General features: G+C 33.8%; 2 protein-coding genes across 4 annotated transcripts; both read left to right on the top strand.

The window, feature by feature from the left end:
• Nucleotides 1-636: 636 nt before the first annotated feature.
• Nucleotides 637-6,574, top strand: LOC149424369 (alpha-tocopherol transfer protein-like). The gene is made up of 7 exons (XM_089631308.1): nt 637-804; nt 2,653-2,806; nt 3,191-3,350; nt 3,840-4,110; nt 5,688-5,798; nt 5,879-5,984; nt 6,423-6,574. The coding sequence occupies exons 2-7, from the start codon at nt 2,668-2,670 to the stop codon at nt 6,572-6,574; spliced, it is 939 nt and encodes a 312-aa protein (XP_089487434.1). The 5' UTR covers nt 637-804; nt 2,653-2,667.
• A 2,356-nt stretch (nt 6,575-8,930) lies between these two features.
• Nucleotides 8,931-26,137, top strand: LOC149424368 (alpha-tocopherol transfer protein-like). Of its 3 annotated transcripts, XM_089631306.1 has the most exons (8): nt 8,946-9,026; nt 13,035-13,118; nt 19,197-19,350; nt 19,730-19,889; nt 20,749-21,019; nt 24,837-24,947; nt 25,028-25,133; nt 25,898-26,137. In XM_089631306.1, the coding sequence occupies exons 3-8, from the start codon at nt 19,212-19,214 to the stop codon at nt 26,047-26,049; spliced, it is 939 nt and encodes a 312-aa protein (XP_089487432.1). In that variant the 5' UTR covers nt 8,946-9,026; nt 13,035-13,118; nt 19,197-19,211; the 3' UTR covers nt 26,050-26,137. The 3 variants fall into 3 exon arrangements, with proteins under 3 accessions (XP_089487431.1, XP_089487432.1, XP_089487433.1); XM_089631305.1 differs by lacking the exon at nt 13,035-13,118 and having other exon boundaries at nt 8,931-9,026; XM_089631307.1 differs by lacking the exon at nt 13,035-13,118 and having other exon boundaries at nt 8,947-8,962.
• The last annotated feature ends 1,416 nt before the right edge of the window (nt 26,138-27,553 follow it).

The following is a 27,553-nucleotide window of genomic DNA, read 5'->3' as shown; positions in this document are numbered from 1 at the left end:
TAATATGATTTAAGATTTTCACGGCCAAAAGTATTTTTTTATTTGTTTTTGGGGTGTTATGCCGTGTTGCGCTAACTCTTTCTTTAGCCAACGTTTTGGACAGCATTGCAGTGTCCATCATCAGGGCAGATGTGTTATTTACAAATATTTACAGATGTGTTATTTACAAATAACACATCTGCCCTGATGATGGACACTGCAATGCTGTCCGAAACGTTGGCTAACGAAGGAGTTAGTGCAACACGGCATAACACCCCAAAAACAAATAACAAAAAAAGGTTGTAATAAAATTGTTAAACATTTATTACCAAGAGTTCGCGATCTACTTCTGTCTAAATTGTAGTCGGACATATTTAGTTCAGACGATCCTCCGCTTCCAAGCATTTAACGAGTTTCATTTTTAAGAACCAGAACACGAAATGTGTGTGGTTAAAAAAATCTTCTACTCTCCGGTGTAATTGAACGAACACTATAATATAGTAAAAAATGTTAACAGGTGAAATTGAGATGGAGGGTAATCAATTATAATTGATTATATTAAAATGGAATACTTTGTTTACACCACTGTTTATAAATTTTCATTTTAATATAATCAAAATGACGCCAAAAAGTAATTTGGCGAAAAAATCAGAAGACATTATCATTAAATTAAATTAATTTATTATCGTAAATTAAGGTAAAGAGGGGTTCACTTGAACTTGCTATCTTATAATTCAGTCAGATATCAAACGTGAGTCGCGTGGTTGACAATCTATGTAAATATTTATTATTCAAAATACGTTGTTTCATTTGACACCAGAAAAGGTAAGTCATGTTTATATTTTACATGCACAATTTTTTTCTAATTATGGTGTTTAGTTGACGTGGAAAGAACTGCATAAGTCAGTACTTCATTATCGATCTATAACCGATAGCGGAATGAGTCGTTGGCGTTCCTAGAGTATTTTTAGTTTATTATTTTGCTATCTACAGCTGCACCGGGCGTTTTTCATTAGCTTCGTCCTAAAGGTTTGAGACTCTGTGATGTACGCCAGAGATAACAATAATGCTGACTTGCATATGATTGTCTTGATAACGACGACTCTTGTCGACAGAAGTATGAGTACAGTGAAGACGATTACAGTTAAGATTGGATGATTGGATTGGACGATTTAAGATGGCTTACTAATGGTCTCTGAAAACCATATTGTTCCAATCTTACCTAAAAAACATGGAACTAATTGCTTAGGTTAGATTGGAACAATTTACACAACCTAACCTAATATTTAACTTACACCACTCAAGCAATGTGAAACGGAAAAGTGTAATAACAAAAGTAGTTATTTTCAACAAAAAATCTGTAAATAAAATTTCAAGAATACTTACACAATGCATAATAATACAATCCTCCTGAGAGTTATTATGTAAATAAGGTTTTAATTTATTTGCAATTTTCGGATTTTCCCGGCAACTTCCATTTTTATATCAAAAACCAAAAATATTTAGATTATATTTTAAAAAAAATACAGTGTGTGGCAAGCCTACGCACGACGGAAGTGAAACTTTTAGTATTCTTCTCTCTCTCTTTTCATTTCATTCTCTCTTTTTTCTGTCTATTGACATATTTATAAGTAGCATGTGATAAAAAAAATTAAAAGTTATAAAAATATGGGATTCGAACCCGGGTCCTGCATAACGAGTGTCGAACGCTCTGCCTCTAGACCGCGAGGAGAGGTATCTCGCGCGACGAGAACCACGTATACAACGTTTACTCCTCAATTGACTTGTCCCGCGTAAATTTTCGTTTTCAAACGCGGCAAATGAATAATATCACATAACGTCTCGTTAACGCTTTATATAGGGTCGAATCGAAGATATATCGGCAGTGTGAAGTCATATCTGTCGTTTTTCAAAATATTTTCGTATATTTGTCCGTTTTGGAAAAGATCTATCATGTTTTAACAGTCTCATACCCGTATGGAGTCTGAATTTGAAAATATTTCTAAATTTTGAAAAACTCACTTACGGCTGTGTTTTTTACTAAAAAAACTTGTCACGCACGTCTGCGAGGGTAATTAGTCGCGTTATCGGCCTTGATTAGTAATTTTAATCATTCAAAATAAAAATAATTAATCAAAATACCGAGCGACTCTACCGGCTCGATTTGTAAGCTATATTTCGACCAAAATATCTAAAAGTCGCAGCACGAGAGCATTTTATCACTTTTCCTCGTATTAAAAAAATCACAAAAAGAAAAAAAATATATTTAAAGCGGGGATCGAACCTCGGTTCTTCACGACGAGAGTTGGGCGCTCTGCCTCTAGACCGCGAAGCTGAGTTTGGAGAGTAACCTAAACTAGGTATATAATATTAGCTAGGCTCCTATAGCGAAATGATCACGGTTTTTCGCGACGGTCATGAGTCGGTTTTACTCCGGTCCTCGAAATTGCATGACGCGCGTAAAGAAGTTTCACTTCAAAAATTTTCTTGATCTTAATATCAATGGAAATTAAAATTATTGAATCTTCAAAATAATACCTGGAGTGACGATTAATAGAATCCTAGTGACTATTTTGCCTTATATCCCTCTACCTTTCGGTTTCAATTTACGCACGCTAAGATTTCAAACTTTTATCATATTTTGGCTTATTAGCTATTTGTTTTGCATTCTAGGAGTAAAACTACATAATGGGCATCAGGGAATTAAGTCCAGAGCTAGCGAAGGTAGCCAAGGATGAGTTGGGAGAGGAACCAGCGCGGATACCAGCAGACCTGCTGGCCATCAAGGAGTGGCTTGCAAAACAAACTCACATTGTAGCGAGAACAGGTGAGTGTTTTTCCACTATTTTACCAATCTTGCAACTATTCAATGCAAACCGTAAGCCATAATTTGGAATGTGTTTATAATTCGCAATGGAATATAAGAAAAAGGCGTCTGGGTATGGTTTTATGCATACTATTATATCTTATTGTCTACAGCTATTTTGAAAGCGCTTTTAATAAGTTTTTTGAATAAAAAATAGCTTCAATTGAATAAAAGCTAGATCCTTTTCTAAGTAATTATTTTTACAAAAATATAAGTACACATTTTCTTCACCCCCTTACCTTCTTAATTTAATTTTAGCTTCAAACTTCATTGACGACAAATCTGGCGCTGAGCCTTTACCAAAATTTAAAATATATTAAATATATAAACGTTCAATGGTTTCAGACGACCAATGGTTGGTTGCTTTTCTCCGAGGCTGCAAGTTTAGCTTGGAAAGGACGAAGGAGAAGCTGGACAACTATTACTCCATGAAGAGTTATTTCCCTGAAATAAACCTCGCATTTAACCCAATGGATGCCAAAATGCAAGCTTTGTTAAACTCAGGGTAAGAATGTTATTTATACCAAAAAACATTATCATGTTTGAGATAGTGAGTTGTTTTAGAGTTGCCAAGTTCTGACACAAAATATAAAAGATTTTTGAATAATGCTATTTGCTATCTTTGTTCAGTATCTAATTGAAAGGATCAATGTTGTCTAACAAACTAGGATGATTAATACAACTTAGCAACTTTAACTGTTTAGTAAAATAAAATTCGCACTTTATCTTGTTTCAAACTCTGTAATAATTTAGATAGAAGGAACTCATATGTTTATTTTGTAGAAAATATACTAAATATTTGCAAAATTAAAAAAGAAAAACAAAAAAACAGTTGGGTGGGCTAGATAAGTTTTCAATCTTCACAGTGCCATGGCCGCTGTTTAGATCATGATCAGCTATCGCAGATCTGGCCGAACAACCGATCCTGCATGATTGTAAAAGTTCAGATACATTTATGACGAAAGTAGGTGTTGAAAGTTTTGTCCATTTCCAGAGTCTTCTTGATTCTACCAAAGACGTGCTCACCATCAGGTCCAAGAGTACTCTTGTTACGCCCTGGTTGTATCGATAACAACGAATACACCGTCCTGGACTGCATGCTCCTCAACAACATGATCACGGACATGTTGCTGATTGATGACGACCATACCGCCGTGGCTGGTACTCGCTTGATCGTTGATATGAAGGGTTCCTCTGTATCATTTTTCTCGTATTTCACCCAGCTGAGTCCGGCGACCATGAAAAAGATGTTTACATCAGGACAGGTAACATCAGCTAATAAATAACAATTTTTTTTTGCAGTTTCGTTTGGAATTTTAGCTTTGATTATTCATAATTAAAAGTAATAATAAGAAATACACTGAAGACACTAAAACCACCATTAAGAATAGTCGTGCGTTTACTGAGAATGCTTTACATGTGTGTTCAATCTTGTTTTCTAGTATGTTTGGTTTCAATGGATCCTTGAAGCGATATAACAAGGGTCCACAACGCAACCTTAACCGGCCAAAAATATTTGTAATAAACTAAGAAACAATTTTTTTTATTGAATATGCAAATATATATAGATTTAGAAATACAGTCAGTTGAAGGCTCATTGCGAAAATGTGTATTTATTTAACGAAATTTGACCAACACAATTGAGAAATTATTTCTCTTGTCTGAATTGCGGAGTAGCTACATTAAGCTGCGTTTACACCAAAGTCTTCCATTAAGTTTTCCACAAGTTGAGACAATTTGTTGCTTTTTCTACAAAATACAGCAACTTTTTCTGTCTTCTACTTGTGGAGAGACAAATCTTCCACTAAATTTTGGTTTCCCGCGGAGTGTCGGTAAAGATCAAAGAAAGTTAATAACTAAAAGTGGAAGATTCGTTGCTGCGCGCTTTGCGCTAGCAACTTGCAGGAAACTAGTGGAGAACTGTTCCTCCTCCACGCAAATTTACAAACTTTAATAACAAACAGTGAAGTGGTGGATTTTAAGATTTTAAACAAATAATCGAGACTTGTGTACGAATCACCAGTAGCCAAAAAACGTAATGTAACTGCTAGCTTTTCTTGGACAGTTACTGCTTTCCTGTAGTTTGTGTCACGTTTCTTGATTTTATATCCGATCATTGAAATCAAATACTCAAAGTCACTACTGGTCATTCTCAGTGCAGTTTTTGACACTCCCGTCGTACCTCAGTTCACCACTCAACAGATCGACGTCATCTTCTCGGAGATAATAACTAATTCTTGACACTACTGCCTTTCGCGCCAATTCTTTGGCAACAAGTTTTTCATTTGTTGTTCTAAATTTGAGAAGAGCCACTTTTAGTTGACAACTTTGAGATTTCAACTAAAAGTTGAAAACAATGTTTTATCAACTTTTAGTTGTCAACTTTGATGTAAACGCGGCTTAATAGTTTATAAGTTGCTTAAAAAAATAATATAAATTGAAGTACATAATAATTAAGTGATCTTAATAAACACATACGATAAACTTAAATAACACAATATGATGTTAAATAATTTATAAAAAACAGAATAGACATACATTAATTTTTAAATAATCAACTTAAATAATAAATTTAACGGTAAATAACATATTATGTTGCATGGTGGTAAAACTATTTAAAAATTTAAGAAGATAATTATAAAAATAATTTTATCCAACAGGTTTGAAATCGCAATTGGATTTTCCTCTCTTATTTAATCCTATTCTATTCGAGACGAGCTTCAGCGAATACCTCCCATTCGCTCAGTACACAATTGAATTACGTTTATATAAAATAAAATCTTCAGTAATTTTTGCAATTATCGAGAAAGTAAAAAAAAACGATTAAACCTTTTGCTTTCAGGATGCTGTACCGGTAAGACAGAAGGGAGGTCACCATATTAATACTCCGCCAGGAATGGAGACCTTGTTTAATATCTTCAAATCTTTCATGAGTGAGAAAATAAAAAAAAGAGTAAGTTAACCTTCCTTCCTCAAGTCTGGCTTATTAATCAAATAAAATAATGCTATTTTCTGATTGAGGTGTTTTTTCAGATGTTTGTTCACAATCAAGACATGGAAGCCCTTTACCAATACGTTCCGAAGGACATTATGCCAGCAGAATATGGAGGGAATGGAGGTACACTTGCAGAAATCACCGGTAAAGAGCCTATTACATTTTGATTTACTAGTTCATATTGCTTCGAAAAAAAATTGTTGAAAAAAAAAAATAAACAGGAAAAACATTATTTTTACTCTTTTGCATTGAATAGGCTTGCGTAGCTGGTTGCTTTGGTATAGTTATATTATTAATTATCATGTAAACTGTCAAAAATATGTCAATTCATGGGTATTTATATATCCCCTATGCTATGTTCTAAAACCTTCTAAGACCTGATGAGTATTCAGTTGAGAACTTCGCTCAATTATCTGGTTGCCAGAGATATTCCAAAGCATCTTTGAGTATTTTGAATATCTGTAAATTAGGCTGATAATCTAATGTCATGCTTTTGAATGCCTGCAAATGGTTGTGTAGCTATTGCGTATGCTACCTGTTGTTACAATCTGTGCACTCATTCATTTTATTTTATGCCAACAGAGCAAACGAAGGAGAGGATAGAAAGGCACAGAGAATTTTTCCTTGAAAATGTCCAGTTCAAGACAGACGAGAGCAAGAGACCCGGGAAACCTCGGACCTTCGAGACCTCGGACAGTATTGAGGGATCCTTCCGACAGCTTAACGTGGATTAAGGCGAAATTTAGGTTTAAACAATCCATTATAAAAACACGATTACACCTATTCATAATTGTTTTCTTCTGTTTGTTGATGTATAGTGCATCCTGAACTATTTAATAGATTATTTGCATTTTTGGAATACATTCGTGATAGATTTTTCCCATCTTTTGTGTAATTTATCAAAATAAAAAAACAACCACAAAGCAGTTTTTTACATTAACCCCACACAGAAGGCCCTGAGGAAGATAATTTCCCTCAGGGAAATTATGTCATTGTATGTCAAGATATGTCTTCTTCGAGTATGTTGTGTGGCGGATCATTTTAAGGAAAGGAAGTCCTGGAAAGGAAAAAAAGGTATCAGGGGTGGGTAGAAATCTAGGGATTAGTGTGTCCAGGAGTGACATATAAATATATCCCACCCGCTGTGGCGCAAGGCGATGGGTCGAGAGGCCTGTTAGATAGCCAGAGAGGTCAAAGAGTCTCCCCAAACAAGCCTCTCGCGATCTGGCACTTCACGCGGCTGGTGGCCAGGCGCATCCTGAACACACCTCACTCCATGAATTCGTTCACCCCTGATAAATCAACAAACGAAGCAAACCACTTGGGGTAACTTATGGCAGAGGAGTTGGTTATCCAATAATTGGTTCTCCGGGCGGCGGTACCTAACCCGCCTCCCATATTCATTATTGTTAATATTAAATATTATAAAATGCAAAATCTCCTTTGGTTGGACATCGGTCCAATAAAAATTTCATTAATGACTAAATGGTTGATTGGCTTGGGTAGAGGCGAGACTGAAAAACTGTTAGTATTAGTATTTGGTTTCTTAGTATAGGCAATCTGCCAAGCCAAAAATTAATATCGACCTGATAAGATACTTTCAAGCTGTTACAATTTCATAAATAATTTGTTTTATACTACTCCCAAATAGGAATCGCCTACGTGGAGGTAATATAATACAATTACTGTGTAAAATATTACACATGTATTTAAAAATAACTTTAAATATATGCATTATGCAATGAACATCACGTAAATGCATTATTCCTATATACTTAATTTAACAATAATATTCAGTACCCGGAGTTGCTAACCTGCTCGCTCCCTGTGCCCTTCTGTCCTGTTCAAAGTGGATCAATGCAAAACAAATTGTAAACAATTTTTTTTGCTTGAACAAACCGTATAATAATTACAATAATTAAAGAAAAGAACTGTTTAACTAATTTTTTAAACGTATATTTAAAATACCCTAACTAGAAGCACAAACTTCGTAACAAGAGTTACAGATCGCACAATCACAACAACACAACAGATGGACTGTCTACCAAAAATGTATCTTTGAAACTTGTACAGAACTGGGCGAGCTGCGGAAATTAAATAATCACACTCACAACCCACAACTTTTGGTCGTGAACATTCGAAAGGCCGACGAAGTGAAGAAAATATACATCATCATCAAATACCAATAGTTGTAATGATGAATGAATCTCTTCTCGGAAAATTGTTTGACTGACTATTTTTCAAATTATAAGATTACTTTGCAATTTCGTAAAACAACAATTTTTGCAAGCTAGGCTACATAAGCGAATTAAAAAAATCAAAAAGCAAAAATCAACTGAATTCTAATAAAAAAAAAAATTGTGTGGAATTTTATAAAAACAAACAAAGAAAATCGTAGACTGGACATTTTTACACAGTGACGTCACCGGCTGAAAAGACGGATTTGATTATTTTATTATTAAAATCACTTCACGTTTCTAAATTTTTTTAATGACATTTTCGGAATTTTCGTAGAAAAATATCTATCCTCAAATTTTTTCCCAAGTCATTACAGAATACAAGCAATTGGCCCGAACTTTCAAAATAAATAAATGTTACATTTAGATATTTATCTTACAAGTATACACCCAATTTAATAATATGAGAAAAAAGTTATATAGAGTAAGTAAAGAAGTAACGTGCAATCCATAAATACTAAAAAGTTGTGCCTACATGTTGGACACTGCAATGCTGTCCGAAACGTTGGCTAGAGAAAGAGGTAGCGCAACACGGCATAATACTTCAAAAACAAATCACTATAATTATTTTGGCCGCGAAAATCTCAAATCATACTTAACAAGTTTCATTTTATTTTAAGACGTAGAACACCATACTTGTATGTCTGTAAAAAAATCACAAAAAACTTCTGCTGTTCGGTGTAATCGTACTCACGGTAAACAATATTCAAAAATGTTTGACCTGGCATAATTGAGATTAATTGATCTTGATAATGCAGGAAGGAATCGAAAAGACATTATCATTTAAGATAGGTCGTAAATTAAGGTAGATAGGGGATCACTTTGGACTTGCAATCTCATAATTCAGTCAGACATCAAACGTGCTTCGCGTTGTCGCGAGTCCATGTAATTATTAAGTATTAAAAATACGTAGTTATAGTTTCATTTTAGATTTTAGATTTTAGAAAAGGTAAGTGATAATTTTATCTCATATTCACAAGTTTTATCTAATTGTAGTGCTTAGCTGATATGAAAAGAACTGCACAGGTTAATATTGCTAAATCTATAACAGATAGTAGAATAAAGTCGTTATTTTCCAATATTTTTCTACGGTTTTGGCATTAAGAGGAAAACGGGCGGCGTTTTGTTCTTACAAACGTATTCCATAATTTCTTCGCTAAATTTTGACACTAGTGCAAATATTTTTTAGTATAATAATATAAATATCGACTACCAGAATATTGGTACGTTTTTTTTGTTTGTTTGATGAGTTATATCTTAGTTAGAGTTAGGACCCTCTCAAAAAATCATTAAAATTGGTAGAAGTTTTCTAAAAGCGGTTTGATTATTTGCCAGATTGAATCGTTCCTCTCATTTTCCTTTAGGACTTCACACAACGAAATATAAGTTTTTACGAAGTAAATAATTTGTAACTGATCTTTACTTAGTAAAAGTAATTGTGATTCCATTTAAATTTTAAAGAGTTGTCTTCAAATTTACTGAAATCAATTTTCTTTTGTTCGATTCCCTCTTCTGGTGACATATTTGCTGTACTTTAAAGGCATTTAACTATTTTTCCTTAGTTTTTCCCAATAAATTTTTATTCACATTCACATTTTTTAGAATAAAAATGTAAAATGTAAAAAAAAGTAAGTTAAGGGAACCCAAAAAGGCACTGTCTGTCGTGGGTAGGATAAAAAAATTGCTAATAAAATAAGAATACATTTTTTTAAACAAAATAAAATACAAAATCTAGCAAGTTGTGATGTACATTTTAAAGTTTCGGTAAACTATGAAACATAAAGTTTCAAAATATAAATTAAATTATTTATTAAAATTTTTTATTATTCTTACTATTTTTTTAAAATACAATAACAATTAGGTACATAAATAATGTAAAATGTGAAATTATGGTAATGCGGTAGTAAAAAATTTAATGTTTTAACATCTAAATCATTCTAATTCTTTCACATATATAATATTTTATTAGCCATTATTTTAATTGTTTGGTAAAAGATTAAATCTACTCTTACCAATAGAACTACAATATGTTTGCATTATTTTTTTAATTTTGTTTTAAATTATTTTGGTTTTTAAATACAGATAAAATGTCTTTTAAAAAGTATGTATTTTATTAATTAAATAAAAAATATGTCATAGATTGCATTGCGAATATTCATTATTTTTGTTTCTTTGTATAATAAATCAATCCAAAATATTATCTTTATATATAAATAGTTACCGATAAGGCCATCCAGACCTACCGCTAAAAAGTTTTTGTTTTCATCGATAAATAGTCAACATATCTGTAATTTTGTTTCTTTTGTAAATTGATCGATTGCTTGGCTTTCATTTTAATTTCCATAATTTGTGGCCATAGTTCCTTTAAATTATGATTGCAGTAACAATACTCCCGTAACTGAAAATTTATTACAAATTTTGGATGCTGTTAGCCGCTTACTCCTTTCAACTCCGTATCACCTATTTAGTATCATTTTGGCCCACCATATTCCGTTCGAGTTCTTCCTTACTCGATGACGGTAATTCTTTGAAAAATTCTTCTTTTTTTCATTTCAAACAATTCAGGCGGCATATATAATTCTAATTCCAATTGGCCATAATTTTCGTCAGGTCCTAAAACTTTTTCTTCTCTGTCGTGTTTTCGTTTTCGACAACTGTATGCATTCTCCTTCTTTGCTTTCCATGAAATGCTTCGTGTATTGCCAGGACCGTGGTTGTAATTTATTTTTTATATTCGTGTGGGTGGCTCCCGACGTGTGTGCGTGGCTCACGCCCTCTGTCTCCTGTCTGCGACAGCAACTGTTTTTAAGGCGATGACATACGTAATAATGTAAAATCATGTATTTTTGGTTTGAAAATTTTGTCGCCTAGAAATGTTTCAGATGCTTTAATTACTTACTGCGAGTAGAATACATCTTGACCTTTGAAATAATCAAGTATTTTTTAGATAAGTCTTTTTATAAACCCAGAAAAAAATAATGTATAAGGCCTATGAAAACTGCTTTAAAGTTCAAAATCTCCTACTTACGAACCCATTTTCGGTTATTATTTTATTGTATAATGTGGCAAATTAAGTTATCTACAAAATGATCAAAAATAAAATTAAATATTTATGCCTGAACATCCACAAAATAAAATAAAAGGCACTTTTTGGCCATGTTTTTTTCTTGCATAAATCAAAACAGGTGGATGGTGTTAAGCGGGAATTTAAACCTTATCGCTATCTACCTAAGAGTTGTTATTGATAGCGGCTCAATTTAAAATATTACACGACGCGGTGCATCGCCTTAAAATACCTATTGTTCAAATTTCTCGGGTTTCCTCTTAATCCGTTTCAGACAGGGCGTTTGAGTTGCCCGTTTCCCGCTCGGTTTAACCCTTCAATACCTGTCTGAAACGGCTCTTAACAGGGCTGCACCGGACATTTTACATCAGCTCCGTCGTAACCCCACGAGGCGGGCGTTCGCGGCAGCCTAGCAATGCACGCCTCGTGGCCTGAGGATGTGTCCCTGCGAGATGAAGTCCGCCAGAGATAACAATGAGTGAACATAGTGATAGTGATTTTGCAAAAAAAATAGGTAGTTTAGAAATAAATTATTAATGCTGTCATACTAATGTGCACTCTCGATAACAGAAACTCTTGTCGATAGGTTAAGTAGGAGTACATCGCTTACAGTTAAGATATTACATATATATCTTTTATATCAATACATTACATATATATCATGAAGTGCTAATAGTCTTTGAAAAACATGTTGTTACAATCTGACCTAAACAACCTGCACAACCTTACCTAGTACTTATCTTACAATCTGTTTTTCCTGGCAACTTCGTTTTTTATTTACAGAATACATAAACTAAAAACCCAAATATATAGACTGTTTTTTTCGTGATCTTAATATCTTAGTGGAAAAAATTTATAATTTATTTATATTTGTAATTCCACGCCCGGCTGGGCTTTTACGTGTTTTTTTTTATTTATTACAAATAACATCTTAATAAGCACAACAAAATCAAAACAAGATAAAAAAAAATCAAAGCTAAATTAAAAAAAAATCGAAGAAAAAATTAAAAAACAACCTCACATTCCCTTGTGTCAACTGTAATTAATAAATTTTACCTATTTTGAGTTCTTTCTATCGTGAGTGAATGACCAGCGGAACTAGGTGCCCACACTGTCTAGTTGTACTCAATTTGACTCCTAAACAATGTCAAATACAATTTTTTATAGGTTTGAATATTTTTAAATCATATTAAAAAATCCCACATTTTCCAAGCTTTATTTGATGTAATTTCAATATGATTTATAAAATTCAGTTTTGGATCAAAGTTTACGCCTAAATCATTCACCTCGGTTATAGCGGTTAGAACTACATCATTAATGAAGTAATCATAAATTATTGTATTTTTTATTCTATGAAATCTCATAATTAGACATTTGCTTATATTTAGTTGTAGATAGTTAGTTCTCTTGGCACAAAGCAAAAAGTTTTTTGACAATGTTTAACAGTCATTAATATTTCTTATTAGCTTTATTTTCATATCGTCCGCAAACATTGAATCTTCAACATCTCTTGATCCTGTTACTTAAATAACGGTTAAACCACATATATAAATACCCTGCAATTCCCAATTCATGAAGCTTTTTTAACAACAGATCATGATTAACTTTGTCGAATGCTTTGCTGAAATCAGTATAGACTGAATCAACTTGTAACTTCTTAGACATGGATTTGGACATATAGTTTTGGTAAATTAAAAGATTGGACAAAGTAGATTTTCCTGAAGTGAAAAGGTGAAATTACAGGCTTGACAAAGTGAATGATTATATTTAAAAGAAGTTTCTTAAACAATTTTCGAATAGTTAACAGAAGGCAGATCGGTCTATAATTTCTAAACTTATTTTTGTCTCCCTTTTTAAATATCGGGGTGAGAAAACTGTATTTCTATTTTTCAGGAAAGTGTCCTGTTTATAATGACTGGTTGAAAAGAAAATGTATTGGATATGCAAGAGTAGTGGGGCAATTCTTTAAGAAAACAGGTGGGATATTATCAGGACTTCCGTTCTTGCTTTGATCCAGTTGTTTTAGCTGAGTCAGTACATCATTATATTCAATTATTACATTAGTTAAACTTAAGTAATGATATCGGGAAAAACTTGGCAAGTAATCGTTGACCATTATTGAGTCATGGACACAAACACTTAGGAAGAAGTCGGCAAATAGGTGAGCTACGTTTTGGGAGTCGTTGGCTCTTTTACTTTTATTGCACATATGAAAGAGGTTATGCTAATATAATCATTTTTCATAGACTTTGTGTAATTACAATTTTTTTATGTCTCCATTAATTGAAATTTGTACCTTATGTGTGTAATTGTTGTATGTTTTTGAAATCTTTTCTTATTTTACTGAACTCAATATAATTTGGTAAGGATCTCTCTTGTTTATATTTTTTATGTAAAACTTTGTTTTAGCTATTAATTGAATTAATTCTTTGAATTCAATTAAGGGTATACACAGTCTATGATAATGGCATATATTTTGAAATAAAATGATTCTGTATAATAGACCATATAGTTTTCCTTAAAAAACGTACAATCTACCTTGCTGAGATGCTCATTAATATCATTGTAATTGGCATTTTTGATATTAAAACTAGAACTTGAGAGTTTATTACTTTTTTAACATTGTTTGGAATAATTACTGACAGCGGAGGACGGTGATTATCCATGGGAATATACTCTAATGATTTTTTTTAACTATTATGTCCTCTTTATTCGAAAAAAACAAGATCTAGGAGGCGATTATTCGAATTATGTACGTTATTAAATTGGGTGAGATTCAGAAATATTGACAAATCAATGGTTTCTCTTTCGCATAATGAAACTGATTGGGAATCAGTACAGTTGAAATCACAGTTTGGAAGTGTAACGTATGTTAACTCTACATACTCAATAATAACAATGCTTGTATTATAATATTTATTTGAAAGAAGACTATCACGGTTCTGGACTGAGAGGCTCATTCCCGCTCATACGATCTCTTATATACGTCTCGTACTCGCTGTCTCGCTCTCATGCTGTCCCCCTTACACACATACACCACACCCCCACACTTAAATCATAATTACATCTTTTTATTTTTACAAATTTATATAAGCCAAATATATTTAATTATTTCCATTATGTATTTAATTACCAATTTATATGTAATTATGTATGTTCTTGACTCTTCATTCGGTGTAGCATGGGCGTTGTCCTCGAGGGCGTAACCTCCCCTCCCATGGTGTAGGTGACCTGCAAAAATCAGAGGAATTAGGAAACTTGGTCATGTCCACGTCCGAGAGTGGACCCAGGTCCAGCAAATCATCAGACCTGTCACTCTCCCCCCACCTAACCTTCCTCTCTGAAATTTGATCATGGTGGCGTTTCCACACTTGTCCTGTAGACATAATTTTTACTAAATAAACCCTATTCCCCAATCTTTTATAAATTTCTCCTAAAATCCATTTGTTTTTATCACTTCTCAAATCCCTGGTTAAAACTTTAGATCCAACATCAAAGTACTTTTTAATTTTTTTCCTCTATAATACTTTTTTTGTTTTTGCTGACTCAATAACATCTTATCTTTAATCGTGTTATCAATCCCTTTAAAACCTTGACCTTCAACATTATCTAATATTGGAATGATTGTATTAAAAATTGATCTAATTTTCCTTCCCAAAATTAATTTACTAGGTTCAATCCCCGTAGACATAGAAGGCGTATTCCTAATATCAACCAAAAATGTTAAAAGTTTATCCTCAAAATCAGCAGGCAATTTATTATTTATCATAATTTTTTTTAAAAAATTCTTTACCGTTCTAACCCCATTTTCGGCAAGTCCGTTAGAAGCTGGATGGTTGACAGGAGATGTCAACGATTTAATATTAAAATTATGACAAAATTCCTTAAAAACTGTTGAAGTGAACGCTGTACCATTGTCACTTACTATCTGCTCCGGAATTCCGAAATTAGAAAATAATCTTTTCAAAACTTTTATTGTACAAAACGAATCTACTTTATTTACGATGTGACAGTCTATCCATTTTGTAGTTGCATCAACGATTATCAAAAAATTGTAACCACCAAAAGGTCCCATGAAATCAATATGCAATCTATTCCATATTAATCCACTGATTGGCCACGGCTGTAACTCAACTTTACATGGAGTGGGTAAACACTCCAAGCATCGAACGCACTGCTTCACAGTTGCTTCTACCTCTGAGTTCATACCTAACCAAAAAAAATAATTTCGAGCAAGATTTTTAGATTTAACAATACCTAAATGCGATTGATGTATGAAATTCAATATGATTTCCCTTAATTCCCTCGGAACCACAAATTTATTATTATAAAATAAACACGAGTCATAAGTCGATAATTTATTTCTAAAATACCAGAATTTTAACAAGTCATCCTTTAAAAACTTTTTATCCGGCCAACCATTGATTACGAACCCAGTAATGCTTGCTATGTTTACATCTTTAATCGAAAACTGCTTCATCGTTTCTTTTGAAATTGTCGTTTCCGCCTCAATTATATTTAAAAAATCCGATTCAATCTTATCAACGTTCAGACTACCAATATAATTTAAGAAATATTCGCTACCGTCGACCTCGTCGATACAATCACTTAAATTATTATTACTATTAACCGGCAATCTAGATAAGAAATCCGCTTTGTTCTCACCCGACTTGACATATTCTATATTATAGTCAAATGTTTGTAAAATCAACGCATAGCGCTGTAGCCTATTTGCCCCTAGTATTGGCACTTGTTTTTCAGTGTTCAAAATATGTACCAAAGCTTTATTATCACAAGTTAGAACGAATTTATTACCATATAAATATTGAAAGAATTTTTTTAAACCAAATATTATTGCACACGCTTCCTTATCTAGAATGGAATACCTCAATTCCGTTTTTGACAATAAACGGCTAGCGAATGCAATCGGTCTTTCCATGCCATTCTCATATACGTGACATATAATAGCAGATATACCTATATCACTCGCGTCTGTAATTAGCTTGATAGGTAATTGTGGGTCAAAATGCACCAAAATATTGTCTGACGTCAGCAGTTTCTTAACTTGCTCAAACGCAATATTGCATTCCTGAGACCATACAAATTTTATCCCTTTTTTCAACAATTGGTATAAAGGAGACAAAATACCTGACACATTCTGTATAAAAGACCTATAGTAGGAAATAACTCCCAGCAATCTTCTAAGTTCCGAAACATTTTTCGGTACACTCATTTGGGTAATAGCATATATTTTATTTTCTAAAGGCATAACTCCTTTCTGCGAAATTCTATAACCTAAATATTCTATCTCTGTTTCTAGAAAAGAACACTTATTTTCATTAATAGTTAATCCGCAATCACTTAACTTGCTAAGTACTGCTTCACAAATAGAAAATAATTCCTCTTTAGAATTCCCAAATAAAAGTAGATCATCTAAAAATACACGAACGTTCCTAAGTCCACCAACTATCGCCGTAATGACTTGCATAAAGATGGCCGGACTCGTGCTTAAGCCAAAAGGCAATACTTTATATGCAAATAAACCTATATGCGTACTAATCACACATAATTTTCTAGACTTTTCCTTCAATGAAATTTGTCCAAATGCATTTCGTAAGTCTATCTTAGCAAAATATTTTGCACCATTCAGAGATGAAATTAAATCGTCAATACGAGGTAGTGGGTATTTCAACTTCGCTAACATAGGATTCAATGTTGTTTTGAAATCAGTACAAATCCTAATTGAAGCGTCTTTCTTTTTTACAACAACAATCGGGCTTGCAATATCGCTTATTTCTACCTTTTCAATAATGTCTTCATGCAACATTCTCTGTAACTCTATCTCTACTTTCTCACGTAAACTAAAAGGTAATGGCCTCGGATTTACAAACTTTGGCCTAAAGTCCGAATTAACTTCAATGTTTGCCTCATAATTTTTAAGCCTACCCGATTTTTCTGAAAAACATGAGCATATTTCTTCTTTAAACTTTCACGAAAAACAAGATGATTATCACAATTAATCTCACTGAATTTTACAGAATTTATTCCACTTAATCCGATACCGAAAACTTGTAAAAAATCTCTACCAACTATTGTAGAATTAGCATTTTTAATTATTACGAACTGTATTTTCGCACTTTTACCTAAAAATGACACCTCTAAATTCACTTTACCTAAAACATTTAACTGCGTTCCGTCATACCCTGACAAATGAACATTATACTTTTCTAAATCGTAAGAAACAAAATATCTTAAATACACTTCATATGGTATCGCGTTTATCGCAGCTCCCGTATCTACCAACGCCGGCAATATTATGTTACCAATTAACAAATCTATATATGTGGGTTCCGGCCCCACATTATTATTAACCACGAACACCGAATTCAACCGTTTATTTTTAGTACCTACATAATTTTTATTGTATTTACACAAATTACTAGGATGACCCGATTTGTTACAATGATTACACAAAATTTTTTTCCAGCAATCTCTTTGCAAATGATTTTTTTTTCCACACAAAAAACAAGTTTTTAACGTACCATTAACCGGTGATTTACTCCGCATTGAATTTTTATTCCTGGAAGGACTATCTTTCCTGGATTTATGGAAATACTCGCTTTCCTTATGAACAACATTTAAATTCGGATTTACTTTTTTAAAAGCCACAACATGTTCCCACGTCGCCGCTAGATTAATGCAATCCGTAAAAGAAGTATTGATTGCCTCTACGAATAGCTTGTGTTTCAATTTTTCATTAAAAATCCCAATAACGAATATGTCCTTTAAACATGGTTCCAATCTCAGCTCAAAATTACAAGATAAACTTAACCCTCTCAATCTAGCCGCGTAATCTTTAACGGATTCGCTAGGAAACTGTTTACATTTATAAAATAATTCACGAGACTCAAAAATATTTTTAACTGGTTTGCAATGTGAATCAAATAATTTACATAAATCTTCAAAAGAACAAACAGAAACCTTTTTTGGAAAACATAAATCACACAATAGAGAGAAAGTTTCTTCCGTGAGGCAACTCAGCAAAAATGCTCTTTTGCGTTCTGGTGACAACAACTTATCATCATTTAAAGATCCAATCGTTCCCTGAACAATGACCAGTCTCCCGTTCTGCAACAGAACGTCCCCAAATTCTTACAAATCGCCTCCATTGGGAGAAGAACTGAAACAAGTTGAATAAAATATACGTATCTCAGCCCTTCCAGAGGTTATGCTCCGAGCCCCTGCCCTGAGCCTGTGAATCACCAACGTCTCAGCACCCTTTTCTGGCTCCGTCTCCCTTCAGCTGCGGACACGATCACCTTCCAAGGTCTTCCTTCCCGCTGTAGCGACAGAACCCCGGTCCCGGATTCCGGCCAATTCACCCTTGATGCCGATCTTGATCCTGGATCTTCTGCGTACCCCGTGTAACGGTGTACTCTCGACAAAATGTTGCAATGTCGGCTCCCACACACGTGTAAAATTGCGTTTTTACCGCGCAATTTGCCCGGCCCGATCTGCGTGCTCGCCTCGGCTGCGTGTGAATTCTCCAATTTGATAGCCTTTTATTATTCTTCTTCTTCCTTCAAAATTTAGCGATCCAACGCCCAAAAGCGCCAGACTATACTGTGATCACCAAAAATTCGAATAATCTTCTTGAATCATCTGATTCTCCGTAAACTTTTAATAATTTACGAACTACCGTGCTGCGCCACTGTAACGTATGTTAACTCTAAATACTCAATAATAACAATGCTTGTATTATAATATTTATTTGAAAGAAGACTATCACGGTTCTGAACTGAGAGGCTCATTCCCGCTCATACGATCTCTTATATACGTCTCGTACTCGCTGTCTCGCTCTCATGCTGTCCCCCTTACACACATACACCACAGGAAGGTTGTAATCTCCAACAATTCTTGAATCCTCAAAATAATTCCACGAGTGACTTTTAATTCTTAACAATTTTTTTGCCAAAGCTCTATCATTCTGTTTCAATTAACTCAATTAAAAGTTTTTAATATTTTGGCTTATCAGCGATTTGTTTCGTGTTCTAGGAGTAAAACTACATAATGGGCATCAGGGAATTAAGTCCAGAGCTAGCGAAGGTTGCTAGAGATGAACTGGGAGAAGAACCTGCGCGGATACCAGCAGACCTGCTTGCCATCAAGGAGTGGCTTGCGAAACAAAATCACATTATCGCGAGAACAGGTGCGTATTTTTCCACTATTTTACCAATCTTGCAACAAATTTCAATGCAATAGGTGAGCCATAATTTGAAATGTGTTATAATTTGCAATGCAATATAAGAAAAATGCTGCTGGGTATGGTTTTATGTATACTATTATGTCATATTGTTTATAGCTATTTTGACAGCGCTTTTAATAAGTTTTTTTTTAAATAAAAAAATAGCTTCAATTTAAGAAAAGCTAGATCCTTTTGTAAGTAATTATTTTTACATGAATATAAATACACATTTCCTTCACCCCCTTACTTTCTTCATTTCATTTTAGCTTTCAGATTCATTTCCCAAATGAGCCTTTCCCGAAATTAAAAATACATTAATAATATTTACGTTCAATGATTTCAGACGACCAATGGCTGGTTGCTTTTCTTCGAGGCTGCAAGTTTAGCTTGGAAAGAACGAAGGAGAAGCTGGACAACTATTACTCCATGAAGAGTTTTTTCCCTGAAATAAACCTCGCATTTAACCCAATGGATGCCAAAATGCAAGCTTTGTTAAACTCAGGGTAAGAATGTTATTGTACTAAAAAAATATTATTATGTTTGAGATAGTGAGTTGTTATAGAGTAGACGCAAAATTTATGAGAGTATTAAATGGCACTATTTGCCATCTTCGTTCGGTACCTATCTATTTGAAAGGATCAATATTTTCTAACTAATTCAGATACTTACTACAACTTAGATATTTTAACTATAAGCAATTTATTTTGTTCGATATACTGAAAGCACCAGAGATAGATGTTTATTTCTTTGAAATGCAATGTACATAATTAGAAAAAAAAAACATTTGGGTGAGTTGGATTGTTTAAGTTTTATACCATCCAGGGCTTCAACACTATTATTGGCAGGGTCGGCCCTGAGCCAAACGATGCATGGCGCTGGTTAACACCTCAAGAGCGCTGCGTTAGGTGTTAGGTATTATCAGCGCCTTGGCTCTTAGGATCCTTGGCGCCTTGGCAAGTCGGCGCCTTGTGCGGACTGCTCCAATTGCGTCTGCACAGGACCGGCCCTGATTATTGGTTGAGTTACCAGAAACAGTCACCATCTAGGAAATGCTCAACCATCGCGGATTTGGTGTGTGTAATTATAATTACATAGATGCCATTTATGATTTTATGGTACTTCCTGTATGATGAGTGTTGATAGTAATTTCCAGAGTCGGCTTGATTCTACCAAAGCCGTGCTCATGTTAAAAAAAAACAGTTGAGTGGGCTGGATAAGTTTTTAACCTTCACAGTTCCATAGCCATTGTCTAGTTCATGCTCAGCCGTCGCGGATTTAGCCAAATGACCGGTCATGCATGATTGTAAATTGTCAGATACCTTTATGACGAAGGTAGGTGTTGAAGATTTTGATCGTTTCCAGAGTCACCTTGATTCTACCAAAGCCGTGCTCACCATCAGGTCCAAGAGTACTCTTGTTCCGCCCCTGTTGTATCGACAACAACGAGTTCACCATCCTGGACTGCATGCTCCTCAACAACATGATCACGGACATGCTGCTGATTGATGACGACCATACCGCCGTGGCTGGTACTCAAATGGTCTGCGATATGAAGGGTTCCTCTTTATCGTTTTTCTCGTATTTCACCCAGATGAGTCCGGCCACTATGAAAAAGATGGTTGCGTCAAACCAGGTAACAATCAGCTAATTTAAAACCATGACACAATGCCACCAATATTTTTTGATTATTCATAATCCATTCTAATAAGGCCCTGTAATTCTGAAAATGTAATACCTATAGTTATTTGAATAACGTGGTCTCTAATTCTCTTCCTCTTCGCTCGCATTTCTCCTTCTGAAAATACTCACACCATCAGTTTTCTATTACATTCCGTAATTGTGCCCTATAAAGGGTTAAGAGTAAACGTGTATTTATCAAGTAAGCTTTACATGTTTCAATGGAATCTGTTCGGAAAAACTTCAGCAATACCTGTGAACCAGTTAACTAATGAACAAAGGTCCAGACCGCAACTCAGGCCAAAAATATTTATCTTTCAAATGAAAATAAACGTTCCTTAAAAATGTGCTGAAAAAGTTGAAAACATAGCAATGTCAAAAGCAAATTAATAAATAAATACGAGTCACATTAATGCATGCAATTTTTTTGCATTTTACTTGTTAAAATTTTTTTTGGGGTAATTAAACTCATTAAATGAATATTTTATCTTACAAAATAACACGTTTTCCTAAAATACGATTTTCGTCCTCCATTCAAATTTATATTCCAAGTTATTTGGCATATAACAAACAAACATATTTTGCTCTCTTACGAAAGGTTTCGGTTTTGTTAATGAAATATGAGAACATTCGAATCAAATTACTACAACAACATACGAGTATCTTCAATATCTCGTGTTTAGTTATAGAAAGCAAAACCGAAATAAAATACCTCGGCATTACAGTATTACAGTAGACCAATGCTTAAAATGGTCTATACATATACATATTCTCAAAGGCATAGTGAGGAAATTAACATACATCTTAAGATGTCTAAGACTAAATAAAGATTTACTCAGAATGACGTAATTTGCTTTCTACTAAATAGTAATACAACATGGCAATATAGTATGGGGGGACTTAAAGAACACATAACCACGTTACATACCATAAAATTAAAATCTATTTAAAGTATATACATATTCATCAGAACTTCTGTTTAACGAATTTAAAGTCAGAAAACTAGATGCATTATAATCCTACAACAAAGTTACAAAAATAATATTCTAAATAAAACTGCACCATTTAATAATACTAGAAAACTCAGATAAACGTCAATTCTTTCAACTCCAAAATATAAAAAAAAACAATGGGCAATTAAACTATAAAATATCTAGCAGTATTTTTTTTAATTCATTAGTAGGAAGTATCGGAAATATAAATAACAATAAACATTAACTTTATCTTAAAAAAATGCGGAATAGTTTCTCCTAAAAATAACTGAAAAATAATACTCTCCGATAAACACAAGCCTAGCTTTTTTATGGTGGTAAATCTCATTTATAAAATTATGTGAAATGATTACTATATTTTCTGTAAATTATGTAACATTATTTTTTGAATAAACATTTAAAAAAATCTTATTTAATAACTTTGATTAAAAAAAAATGCAATTAGTGATAGCCGCCATATTTCTGTTATGCGAGAATAGTGCCAGAAATGAAATGCTTCCGACGGACCAATTTTTTCTTATGGGTTGTTTTTATCTGGATTTCAATATAAATACTTTATTTTCTTATTATTTTATTTGTGAAGATTTTTTCTTTACTAAGGAAACTTTTGGGAACCATGTGTAGCAAAACAGACCGCGTGGTTTTGATAGATCGGTACATCCCGTATGGTTGGGGTAGAAAACTGGGAAGGGTCTCTTTGTGTCGAGAGCCTCTTGCCGTTTTCAGTGGTTTCCACGGCTTGGTCCGGACAATACCGAGGCTTCGCCGTCTGCACGTTTCTTGAAAATGGTCGTTCTTTCGCCTCCACCCAACATGCCTTCCATCTTTGTGGAGCGGTGAATAAACAAAAGTACTGGGCTGAAAATAATCGAAGGCAACTTCACGAGAGACTTTTTCACTCGAAAAAAGTGACTGTGTGGTGTGCGATTTCCAAATTTGGGGTGATTGGGCCTTATTTTTTTTAAGGATAAGGGATGAACCGTGACTTTCAACGCCCAACGATATGTTTCCATTTTGGAAAATGTATTTGAACCGCAATAGGAAGAACTAAAGGAGAAAATAGATCTGGAAGACATTTGGTTTCAACAACAAGGTGCGACGAAACTGCGACCGATGTTCCCTGCGCGCGTCGTCATCTAATTTGAATTTGCAACTTCTTGCCACGGAGATACCTGACAAAAATTTTTTTCAATCATTTGGAGAACTCAAGGATCGAATTCTGGAGGAAATCGCCATATACCCTTCGAGATGTGCCAAAATGCGGCCGAAAGCTTCAGAAATCGCTTTCATCAATGTATCGCTACTGGGGGACATCTTCTTTTTGATGTCATCTTCAAGACCTGATACATTAAACGGAATGATGTACCGAATAAAATAAAATAAACCCCATTTCTATGGTTCTAAGTTACGCCGTTTTTTAAAAGTCCTTCAAAAATGCACTGTTTGATTTGCTGCCCCCTGTATATTAGTTACACATGTGCAGAATGAAAATACATGGAAGTTTGCATAAAAATAAACCTGTTTTGTTACTAATCTTGATAACATATAGCCGTATAATGCCGGTTATACAAAACGAACGATTGTAAATAATGACAATAATACTTGCACTATTTGAATAGCATTTTTGTGAAAATTCACGTGAAGGGCGCTGTACAACTTTTTTCCAATGCTTATCCTGGTTATCCTAGTTATCCTTGTTATTGTTGGTGTAAGTAGGTTGAAAAAACTGTGTCATGTAAACATATTTAAATAAAGACTGGTTAGTTTTAAAATATCTAATTTTTTTTCTAACTGTTTTTGTTTTATTTTTGTTAAAACAAGATTTATTTCTAAGATATATTTCTTTGACAAATTTTAAAATCACTTAATATCTTACAGCTAGTAAAAGTATGCATTACTGAAATACATAACATGGAAGAAAAAAACATAACTATGTTGTATAGTAAAAAAGTGGGTGTGTCAAGCCTACGCAAGACAGAAGTGAAACTTCTAGTATTCCTCTCTCTCTATTTTCAAATTTAATTTATTCCTCTCTCTCTATTTTCAAATTAACCGTATGAACCACAATCAATTACGTATTTCACTCGTATTACACTCACGACGCAGTATACTAACCAAGCAGCTGATGCTTGGCGTGGCGCAGTTCGCTGGTGTCTGAGAGAGAGGAAAGAAGAGAAGAGAGAGAACGTTCGTGAGCGGCTCCCCCACCTCAACAAGCGCATATGGTGAGAGAGGGACAGTGAACGGTGAGCGGTGGTGGGGGTACCCGCATTTTCGTGTCGATTCTGACTCGGTTTTACTCCGTCCCCGAAAATCCATTACGCGCCTAAAGAAGTTTCACTTCAAAAAACACAAAGGAAAACGGAAAATTAAACAAAGGATTCTAGGAGAAGGGGTTATTTTTAGCTCTTTTGATTAGATGCCCAGAATCTCATTTAGTGGAATGATCGCAAAATTTAAATAAAGTGTGCAATTTGAAGAAACAACCCTTGAAGCGTTTTGCTTATTTTATCTAAAATATGAAATTAAGGCTGTTACTATTCTTGACATATGAAAGTAAACATACCAACATAACTTTTCCGCATAGTTATATAAAGCAAAGGCATAAAGTTCGTATATTTTCTTAGGTTACGTATATTTGGAGAAATGCACAAATAAACATAAAATAAAATATGTTTCATGATGTTAAAACAATTGATGGAAATTTTCATGTAGATTGAAAACATGCGATTAACCATATAACCGTGTAGATAAAATTGCAATTCGGTTTTTTGTTTTAAGGATGCTGTACCGATAAGACAAAAGGGGGGTCACCATATTAATACTCCGCCAGGAATGGAGACCTTGTTTAATATCTTTAAATCTTTCATGAGTGAGAAAATGAAAAAAAGGGTAAGTTATCCTTTTTCTCCCGAGGTTAGCATATTAATCAAATCAAAAAACGCAATTTTCTGATTGAGGAATGTTTTCAGATATTTGTTGAAAATCAGGATATGGAAGCCCTTTACAAACATGTTCCGAAGGATATTATGCCAGCAGAATATGGAGGAAACGGAGGCACACTTGCAGAAATCACTGGTAAAGAGCCTATTACATTTTCATTTACTAGTTCATATTGCTATCGAAAAAAAAATTGGTGAGAAAAAATTAATAAACGTGCTACCGTTTTTTTAACCTTTCAATCCTGTTCGTTTCGCAGAGTTTCCGTAAACGTTTTTGGAAAAATTTTTCCAAAAAAAATTATTTCCAGAAACTTTTAAAATGGATTTTATGAATGGTATATAATTGTTGCGAATGAAATCAAGCAATATTGTATGTGAATTTTGAATGTCACCTACTCATAATTTAGTGCCCCTCAAACCACTTGTTAAATATTCTAAAAATTCAATCCGATGAGAATCGAATCGAAAAGTTCACTCGTTAGTAAAAAATCAGGTTTTCAGGTCAATTACAGAAATTATTACAAAGTACCTTTGAATAATTTGAATCTCTATAAACTAGGCAATAAAAAGCCGATACTCTAATTTCATGCTTGCAAATGCGTGCAAGTGGTTAATGTGGCTATGGCATATATATGTATATATATATATTTTATTAAAATAATAAAGTAATTACATATAGAATCGTATTTACACAAGGTTTTAACATATTAAGAGATTTGAATACTACTCTTCCATAGAAGCGTTAGCTTGTGTTTGGAAGAAGAGTGCACAGTACATTATTGTAGTTATTTATAAGTAATATAATATATATTATGTATATTTGGAAAGCCGTTGTTACTAAAACCGTAGCAACCGGTTTTTGCAATTTGTACAAACACTCATTTCCTTTTATACCAACAGAGCAAACAAAGGCGAGGATGGAAAGACACAAAGAATTTTTCATAGAAAATGTCCAGTTCAAGACAGACGAGAGCAAAAGACCCGGGAAACCTCGGACCCTCGAGACCTCGGACAGTATTGAAGGATCCTTCCGACACCTTAATGTGGATTAAGGTTTAATTTCAGTAAAAAAAAATCTATTATACGAGTAAAACATAACCAATAAAAAAAACGATTTATTTTTTTGTGGTTGTTGAGATATATATTGTACCATTTCTATATATAGCCCTGAACGATTTAAATGATTTATTAAATTATTAGAATATGGGAGGTGGGTTTGTGTACCGCCACCCCGGGAACCATTTATTGGATAATCAACACTTCTGCCATATGTCAAACCAAGTGGTTCGCTACGTTTGGTGATTTAGCAGGGGTGCCCGGGTTCATCGGGTGAGGTGTGTACATGATGCGCCTGCCCACCAGTGCCAGATCGGGGTAGGCTGGTTGGGGCAGACTTTTGGATCTTTCCAACTGGTCTCTCGACCTATCGCCTTGCTACGCAGTGGGAGGGATATATTCATTACTTCTGGATACACTGATCCCTAGATTCCTACCCAACCGCTATACATTTACCCTCTAGAAACTTTAACTCCCCCCTTTCCTTAAAAAAGACCCTCCACACAGCATCCCAAAAGATGACATAGGAAATTATTTCCACCGCGGCCTCCTGTGTGGGGTTAATGTAAAAAAAATAATAAAATTATAATATCTAAGCATAGTTCCTTAATAGTTGTTTAATATTACTGGTAATACAATTGAATAGTAAATTATTCATCTTCACAAAAAAGCACATATTTTTAAAAGCTGTAGATGAAATATTTACTATTGGTTCAGAAGATTCTTTAATATAATACCCACCTACCAATAAACAACTATCAAATTCATTACTAACAATTGAATCTGCTTCACATTTCTTTAACACTCTAAATTTAAAATTTCATAAACGATAAGTGGTTATATTTTCATAATTTATAGTCGTTACTTTATTTTGCTGATTTATACTACCCATACACGTGCAGCGCCTATTTAGTTTATCATTTCACACAATTACTTTGTATAATGTTAAACTTGTATATATAAATAACATTGCAAATACACATTATACAATAAGTATAACATTAATGCATTATTCCTCTATAAGATAATATGCATTGCCCGGAGTTGCTAAATAAGTTTCAATTTCATGTAATTGCACGCTCCATACGCTCTTCCGTCCTGTTCAAAGTAGATTAATGAAAAAAAATTTAGTAAAATTCTTGATTTTCAGGCAATGTAGTGATTACATTTTAAAATTCCCTACCTATGCCAGAAGCATAAACCTCGTATGAAAAGTGGAAGATCGTACAATCGGGGGACTTTTTATCAAGAAAAGAAGAATTGTTTAAAATGTGCCTTTGAAACTTATGGGCATGTCGCACATCAAATGATTGGTGAAACTCAAACCTCATCCATTGATCGCGAATCTAATATAGAGATTATCCATATAAAAGGCTGACGAAGAGAAGAGAACATATGTATAAACTACCATTGTCAAAATAAATACTGAAAATAGATGTCAAAGGATGTCATTAAAAGGTAGAAGTTTGTGAATAAATAAAAATAAAATGTTAATATTAC

Source organism: Hesperophylax consimilis, chromosome 4, assembly GCF_061612785.1.
Source record: "Hesperophylax consimilis isolate HC1 chromosome 4, BYU_Hcon_1.0, whole genome shotgun sequence".
In the NCBI taxonomy this organism is placed as follows: Eukaryota; Metazoa; Arthropoda; class Insecta; order Trichoptera; family Limnephilidae; genus Hesperophylax; species Hesperophylax consimilis.
This window is presented reverse-complemented; position numbering and strand designations above follow the sequence as displayed.